Source organism: Olea europaea, chromosome 7 (genome assembly GCF_002742605.1).
Source record: "Olea europaea var. sylvestris chromosome 7, O_europaea_v1, whole genome shotgun sequence".
Lineage (NCBI taxonomy): Eukaryota > Viridiplantae > Streptophyta > Magnoliopsida > Lamiales > Oleaceae > Olea > Olea europaea.
In genome coordinates, this window is record NC_036243.1 from 1,274,212 (window position 1) to 1,282,863 (window position 8,652).

Here is an 8,652-nt window from a genome sequence, read left to right on the forward strand (position 1 = left end):
AAATGGGCTAAGGCGGGTTAATGGGCCTAAGTTCGAGCCCAGTATGAGGTGAGCAAAGTGATGGGCACTTCGGCTAGGCTTTTATGGCCTCGGTGGCGCCTCGGCTAGGCTTCTTAGAGCCTCGGCTTTGAGGCCCAACACTAATGGGCCTAGCTCGGGTCCAATAAGGTGGCCCAATATGGAGTGATAATTCATAGGCGTAACAGTAGTCCCCCAAGTCCGAGTCGTGTTATTTATATGCGGGTCGGACTTGAAATCTAAACTCTCAAGTAGGCGAGGTCATACAGATTGCCTCAAAAAGATGGGTAGCTCCAATAAGCAAGGGCTTACGAATTGCCTCAAAAATATGCATCGATCTCGAATAGGCGAGAACTTATGAATTGCCTCGAGAAATATGAGTCGCTCCAATAAATGAGGACTTAGGAACTGCCTCAGAAAATGTGTCAGAATAAGCGAGGACTTACGAATTGCCTCGAAAGATATACTGCGTATACTTTTTCAAAATTTCGATAGCATCTCTTCTGTAATATGGACTAAACCAATCCTGCGAGGCTTGTGAGTGCTGAAATGTGATGAAGCCGAGGTGGTTGAGAAATCGAACCTACGAGGCTTGTGAAGGCTGAAATGTGATGAAGCCGAGGTGGATGAGAAATCGAACCTGCGAGGCTTGTGAAGGCTAAATTGTAAGGCTCAAGCTGCTGAGGCACCTGCTGTCGAGGCACCTCCACCATTGACTGGGCTTAGTGTAGTTCACTTTTCACTGTAATCTATCTTCATCACATGCTGTTTTTCTCCGAAGTGTATTAGCCTCGTTAAGCAATTGAACTTTACTTAAGCATAATAACTATAACCTGAAGGGATCCAACGAATGCTGTTGCAGCCGAACTTAAGCATAATAATTGTATGAGCCTCGAAATTCACGTGAAGTGGCTTCTCCCATTGGCGTTCAGTCTCGCCAAAAGGAGGCATGTGCTAGCACCTCGGAGTTCAAGCGAGGTCGCCCAAAGATGGGACGCGAGCCTCTCCTCCGAGGTGACGACGCATCCCAGATATGGTGGATGGTGCAGCCATGTTGGGGCTTCTCCCCTTGGCGCTCAGCCTGGCCAAAGGAAGGCATGTGCTAGCGCTTCGGAGTTCAAGCGAGGTGGCCCAGAGATGGGACACGAGCCTCTCCTCCGAGGTGACGACGCATCCCAGACATGGTGGATGGTGCAGCCATGTTGGGGCTTCTCCCCTTGGCGTTCAGCCTGGCCAAAGGAAGGCATGTGCTAACGCCTCGGAGTTCAAGCGAGATGGCCCAGAGATGGGACGCGAGCCTCTCCTCCGAAGTGATGACGCATCTCAGACATGGTGGATGGTGCAGCCATGTTAGGGCTTCTCCCCTTGGCGTTCAGCCTGACCAGAGGGAGGCATGTGCTAGCGCCTCGGAGTTCAAACGAGGTGACCCAGATGGGACGTAAGCCTCTCCTCCGAGGTGACGACGCATCCCAGACATGGTGGATGGTGCAGCCATGTTGGGGCTTCTCCCCTTGGCGTTTAGCCTGGCCAGAGGGAGGCATGTGCTAGCGCCTCGGAGTTCAAACGAGGTGACCCAGATGGGACGTAAGCCTCTCCTCCGAGGTGACAACGCATCCCAGACATGGTGGATGGTGCAGCCATGTTGAGGTAATATTAGCTTTCCGAAGATAAGTAGATGTAACATGGCTGAGGCAGAAGCAAAATTCTGAACTGAACAGCTGTACTAATACGAATGCAGAGGCTGACCCTGAACTGAACAGCTGTACTGATAACGAAGCAGAGGCTGACTCTGAACTGAACATAATAGATGTATACCAGCTGTTGACTTTTTAAGATCCGCTGAGTGTATGGTTGCTGCTGTGGTTGTAGGTTCAGCTGTCTCTACAGAACCGCTGACTCAGAGGACTTCACATGGGAGATGCTAAAGGTTGTGAAGCTGAAGGTTAGGACGCAGCTTCGACTGAGGTGCTGAAGCTTCAATGCCTACTTTGAGGAAGGAGCTCATCTGCCACCGATGCACTGACCCACAGAGGACGACGCGTTGGGAGATGGCTAAAGTTTTGTAAAGCTCAGGAAGAAACACAGCCACCGAGGTGATAACCCACAGGGGACTCCGCGTCAAGTGTGTCTAACCTTTGTAAAGCTGAGTAAGGAGCTCATCTGCGATCGATACAGGAGATGGCTAAAGGTCGATAAAGCTTTGACTACACTACAGCCGAAGCAATGACCCACAGGGGACTCCGCATCGGGAGGGTTGAAACTTTGTCAAGCTCGGAATGACGAGGACTTAGAGTCACGCTCGACAATAGTGAGAAGTGAGGAAGATATCTTGCGGAGCCTTAAATAAATATGTGACGATATCTCGAACTGTTGGAGTCTTATAAGCCGACCTTGAATAGACAAGGACTTAGAGCTAAACTCGACGATAGTAAGGCGAGGAAAAAACATCCCGCGAAGCCAGGGAGCATAGGTCTGGCAAAGAGTCGAACTATTAGAGTCTTATAAGCTGGCCTTGGATAGGCGAGGGCTTAAAGCTAAGCTCGAAGATAGTGAGGCGCGAGGAAAAGACATCTCGCGAAGCCAGGGATGAACACCTGGCGAATTGTCGAACTAACGAAATCTTATAAGCTGGCCTCGGATACGAGGACTTAAAGCTAAGTTCGATGATAATGAGGCGAGGAGTAAGCATCCCGTGAGTGAGGTCAGGAAAGGCTCCTTTTGCAAGAGCTTACACGTCTGACAGCTTGACTCGTCCTTTATTCAAGGAACAAAGACTTCAAACATATTGCCTCTTCCTTTATTCAAGGAGTGAGGACTTATAATATATCGCCTCTTCCTTTATTCAAGGAACGAGGACTTCGGTATGCTTGAATAATTCAAGTGCCATAATGTGAATAAGTTTGCCTAATCAAGAATTGGCCGAGTATGATCTTCTGGGGGTTGCCTCATAAATCAGTTCAACATTCTTTCTTCAGAAAAGTTGAAGATCTAGCATGCCTTAAGAGATTTAGAAGAGAATTTAATCAGCCCAATTTTTAATAACAAGCGGAAGCTCAAGTGGGGAGAAGAGAATCACGAAGATGTGCCGAACTTGAAGAAGATGACTCCCCTGAAGTGGCCCCATGCGAAGAAAACCGGGTTTAAGCCCAATCAAAGATTAGGGCAGCAATTGTTCCGTGGAAACAAATCTAGTAGTCAGACTAATAATACCCAATATGCCTAATTTATAATCCATTGGATTAAATAAAGACGTAAGCCCAATGATGATTCCATGTACCAAGAGTAAAATGAAATATATGTGGCCCAAATATTGGCCCACATTCCTCCAAGAGGCCGATTCTTTACTCCAAATCAGATTGTCCCAGAATAATTAAATTCCAATTGTCTTTTTGTGATAATAAAGTTGACTAATCAGCAAAGCAATTGGACAAAAACCAGCAAGTTGCATGAGTTGACATTGGCGTGTTCCATACTTCCATACGTCTTTCCAAAAATTAAAAAGCGCAAGGCTCGATGCTAATATATCTTTTCTCCCCCCATATCTGCTTACCACAAGATCACGGCACTGAAGCAGCAGCTGGTGGTCCGAGTTGCACGCCGGAGAAAGAAACAAAATCTGATTGAGCCGTTTTGCTGAAAATACGGTGTGCCGAATGTGTTCTTTATTCATCAAGAGGATTACTTGGGACAGTTACTCACCTGGTCGGTTGCTGTTATCACTGCCTCGACGACCATAATCGGAGACTACAGGTGGCCTCGTCGGTAGCACCTTCAAGCTGCAACTTGGCAGAGGAATTCTAATCCACCATATCGTACATTCAAAAATTCTTAATAGGATGGTCCTCAGGTTGAAACCAGGAAACTCCTGCTGATTTTTGGAAATTCGTTGGTGGAATATGTAGAATGATTTGTATAGCAACAAAGTGGGCTTTTTTTGAGGATGTTTGGTGTGTATATATTTTTGTAATTGTACGAATTTTTTGACCCGTGCTTCGCCGGAAAGTTCCTTTTTCAAGGAATTCTTTCCTGCCTCTTTCCTTGTCGTATGAAGAAATTTTCAAATGCTTCCTGTGGCACCTTTTCTTCTTTTTCAAGACCATTTTCATGGCCAAAATGTTCATTGAAAAACTTCCTTTTTCAAGGAGATTTTTGTATCTCAGTCAGTAGCTATCTTCTATCATTTTTCTTCATTTCTTGGGTTGCTGTCTTCACTCATTTGGTACAACACTGACCGGAAAATAAAATCATTTTTTATGTGGAATAACATGATTAACGTAGCGTTTCTCACAGACGGCGCCAATCTGTTGACCTCCAAAAATGGCTCCAACAGGCACCCTATCTTCGTCCCCTCGAAACCTGCGTATGTAGCACCCCGTCAAGAGGCAAAGGCGGCCGGACGAGAAAAAGGTCCGGCGACCGTTTGCACTCCGACGGTCAAGTCAACGGCCGAACGAGAAATAGATATATAGAGTGCAATAGTAGAGAGATGGGGGATTTGGCTAGAGTATTTAGAACATACCTTAACTTGTGAATTGAATCCATATATATAGAGAAATGATGTGAAATGGGCTAAGGCGGGTTAATGGGCCTAAGTTCGAGCCCAGTATGAGGTGAGCAAAGTGATAGGCACTTCGGCTAGGCTTTTATGGCCTCGGTGGCGCCTCGGCTAGGCTTCTTAGAGCCTCGGCTTTGAGGCCCAACACTAATGGGCCTAGCTCGGGTCCAATAAGGTGGCCCAATATGGAGTGATAATTCATAGGCGTAACAATTATTATTATTATTTTATGGTAAAAGTTGAAAATAAGTAATTTATTTTGACACCAAAATAAAAGTTAATTTTAAAAATATATAACTTTTTTATTTAAAATTTAGAAAAAAGTAAGTTATATACGTATCCAAACATATTTGAAAACAAAAAGTTAAAAGTAGTTGTTTATCCTTTTGTAGCTTATGCAAACATGCTCTTGAATAATTAGCTTGCATTTCAAGTGAGGGCATAACTTATATTCATAATTCCAGAGATTCTTAGATATTATGTGTATCATAAATCCAAAAACTGGTGATGGTGTGCACAATGGCTACACAAAATAATTCATAGTTGAATTGGAAGCTCAGAAGTGATAGAAGAATAAAACAAACCAACCTTTCGAAAGTCCACTTCAGAGAAAGTTTCAACGACTTTTGGACCGGAGGAGAAGAATCCCCGTCCGAGAGGACTGTATGCTACTATTCCAATGCCAAGTTCTCTAAACAATTGTACCAAGGATGTTTAGAGTTAGAACTCTATATTTCTTACTGGTTCGAAATATAAAACCATTACAATAATCATCAAACCTGCAAGTGGGAATTATTTCTGCCTCAGCATCTCTTGTCCACAAAGACCACTCCAACTGCACTGCTGAAATTGGATGAGCAGCATGCGCCCTTCTGATTGTAGAAGGTGAGGCCTCTGATAGACCAATATATTTTACTTTACCTTCTTCCACAAGTTTCTTTAGTTCTCCCATCTTGCAAAAAGAGAGATCCAAAGTAATTAGGAGAGGCTTAAGAAAGAAACATGCGGAATCAAGTCTAAGAATAAAAGGGAGACATCCACATATATATATATATAATCAAATATGTGCAACAATAGGCAGGTTATGTTGGCTGTAGGAACTCCTCTACCGTAGTGCCATTCCTGAAGATTCCATGTCACATTTTCTAGATTTATCAAAGGTTTGAATTGTGAGATTAAACCAGAGCTCGTTTTTTATACATCTGACTCATTAGAGGAAGGTCAGGTTATAGTTAGCTATTAAAATTGATAAGTACCTCCAATCTCGTCCAGTGAGATGTGCACCTCACGTGTCAGTAGATTCTCAACAGTTTCACCCTACTTCATTCACTAAGTCAAGTATTGAATCTCAGTTTTGTATATCATTGAAAAACAAATAGACAAAGCCACAGACCCAAACACTACTGTTAAGACTAAAAAGATTCAGGGTAATGTTCCTTCTTTTCCCACATTCCTTCTGCTACCAAAAAGAGCTGACAACAATCTAAGTATAAGTCCACAAAATATTATAACTAAACCCCTGCGAAGGACTTCTAAATATCTCCATCAAGGCTGGATGCAAGAAAAGCTGTATTCTTTCATCAGACTTCAAAAGTTTCCGGGTTCGTGCCCCCCCAGCAATTTTCTATTACATTAATATTTATTAAGCTGCTAACTAGATTCGAAAATCTTGTAGATTTCACTTAACAAAACAGCAGAAATAATGGAGGAAAGAGCAGTAGTATAGTTTTGTCACTCTGTCATTATTCTGAAATAGCGTGTAATGCTTCCTTTCTACATGGACTATACTCAGGTTGTAGTGAATACTCGAATTTACATTGATCACGTGGTATGGTGCTAACTTGTTCAAAAGTATGTCTATTCAACTCCAATTACATAACATGGTTAACAACATAACACAATTGATGAAACCATTAAACTATCACTTCGCTTTGTCTCTAAGGTAAAATTAGAGTTAGAACTTAGAGATAGCACAACCTACTTGAGTGGGTTGATCAAAGCTGATTGAGAACAATACAGTAGTTAAGAAGACATACTTCTAATTCACCAATTTGTCAAGATTAACCCAAGCTTGGTTCAATAAAACAATAAATAGTAAACATATACAAAAGTACCAAACAACTAAAGTTCAATTTATAATCAGCAAGATACATGCTTGTTCAATGTAGGCTCAATTTCAAATTTATTAAGATATCAAACCAAGTTCCAACAACCCACCTTTTGGCTCAGCTCATTGGCACAAATGTCGAAAGCCAAGAACTACTTATGCTCACACTTTGTAAAACAAAATTATGAGAGATACAAAGACAATCAAGAGAGAACACAGGGTTAACCGTGACTTCAATAGGCACACGTGTATCAATGCGATGTTGGTAATAAAGATCAATGCAATCAACATCAAGCCGCTTCAAGCTGGCCTCGCAGGCAGCCCGTACATAGGCTGGGTCGCCGCATATGTCATTCTTCCCATCAGCAAGTCTAATCCCGAATTTTGTAGCTAACTCCATTTTCTCCCTCATTCCATCCTTCAAAGCCTATGCAAAGCCACGATTTGATACCAAACAGTAGATAGACATTACAAAAACAATGATACGTTAAAAATGGGCAACCCATCCAAGAAGCGAAAGACACTAAACAGACTAGCCAGGTTAAGGTTCGAGACGGCCTATGCAAAGCCACAATTTGATGCCAAACAGTATTAAACACCACAAAAGCATTGATACGTTAAACATGGACAACCCCTCCGAGAAGTGACACTAAATAGACTAGCCCGAGTAAGGTTTGAGACTAGAGTCCATAAGACTAATAATGAAGCTGTAAAAATGCTTGAATAATTTGTCCTTCTCCAGCAAAAAAGAAGTTACTTTGATAGCATTTCCCCAATCAATGAGACAGTCCCAAGAATAACGAAAGGAAATTAAAACGTATATGGCCATTTTATGAAGGCCTCACAACGAAGATAACACCTTAATCTAGTTCTGTTGAGTTCCACGAATACCAGAAAAAGATTAAAAATTGGAAGAAACTACCAATTTATAAACTACATAAAAATAAAAAAACCAAATATTTATGGGAAAAAAAACCTTAAACCAAATTAAGGGTTTAAATTCCATGACTTAGTTAAACAATATACCAATAAATAAATAAATAATAGAAATAGGAAATAAAATGTATAAGGAATCTGAATCAATCACCATACAAGCTCAGTCTTCCCAGTTCCCAAATCTTGTACAACATTTAAGAATAAAAAACAACACAATATATTCTATTTCTGCAACTAATATTTTACACTTTTTCTTATATATTTAGAAATAAACAGAATTGAGAAATTCCATGTGTAATTACTAATTAAAGTTGCAGAAATACAAGTGTGTCTGTGTCTGTGTCTGTGTCTGTGTGTTGGGGTTAAGGAAACAGGGTAAGAGTACCTACCTTCCCGAGGAGGATTTCATTGGTTTTCGGCCCATAGATGTCGGAGGTATCAAGGAACGTGATGCCGGAATTTAGTGCATAGTGAATGAGTTTGATCATGTCGGGCCCGGGCTTCGGCTGGCCGAAATGTGGCGTCATGCCCATGCATCCGAGTCCTTGCACAGACACTTCCAATCCCTGTGAGCCGAGCTTGATTCTGGGCATTTTCACATTGCTTTCGGCAGCCATTATTCAGGAATCCCCGTCTATGTTAATGGATACTGAATCGAATGGGAGGAACAGGTAAAATAATCAGGGTTGGTCTACAGTGCAGAGATAATTAGAGCGTGTTTGATTGTGAGAAAATATTACTTAAAAAAAAAAATATTTCTCATCTTTTGTGAAAAATAAAAATCACTTGAAAATATTTTCCTTAAAAATAAGAAAAATTAGGCGTATTTTCAAAAGTTGAAAAATATTTTTCATGGAAAAAAAATAGCAATCAAACACTCCAAGTGAAAATTTGGTTAGAAAGCTAATATTTTCCATGAAAAATAAGTGTGTTTGACATGGAAAATATTACCTAGAAAAGAAAATATTTTCCATCTTTTGTGGAAAATAAAAACCACCTCTACCCAAGGAAAATATTTTCCTTAAAAACAAGGAAA

At 41.6% G+C, this 8,652-nt stretch overlaps 1 protein-coding gene across 2 annotated transcripts in view; it reads right to left on the reverse strand.

Moving 5' to 3' along the window:
* LOC111396640 (probable aldo-keto reductase 3) overlaps nucleotides 1–8,338 on the reverse strand; it is a 9,546-nt gene extending 1,208 nt beyond the window's left edge. The window contains exons 1-4 of one of the 2 annotated variants that reach the window (XM_023023073.1): nucleotides 8,006–8,233; nucleotides 6,907–7,107; nucleotides 5,353–5,525; nucleotides 5,162–5,264 (exon numbers count right to left, since the gene is read on the reverse strand). In XM_023023073.1, coding sequence (XP_022878841.1) covers nucleotides 5,162–5,264; nucleotides 5,353–5,525; nucleotides 6,907–7,107; nucleotides 8,006–8,233 — 705 coding nt within the window. Of the gene's footprint in view, nucleotides 1–5,161; nucleotides 5,265–5,352; nucleotides 5,526–6,906; nucleotides 7,108–8,005 lie in introns of both variants that reach the window. The other variant, XM_023023074.1, reaches the window with a different exon arrangement.
* Between the last annotated feature and the right edge of the window lie 314 nt (nucleotides 8,339–8,652).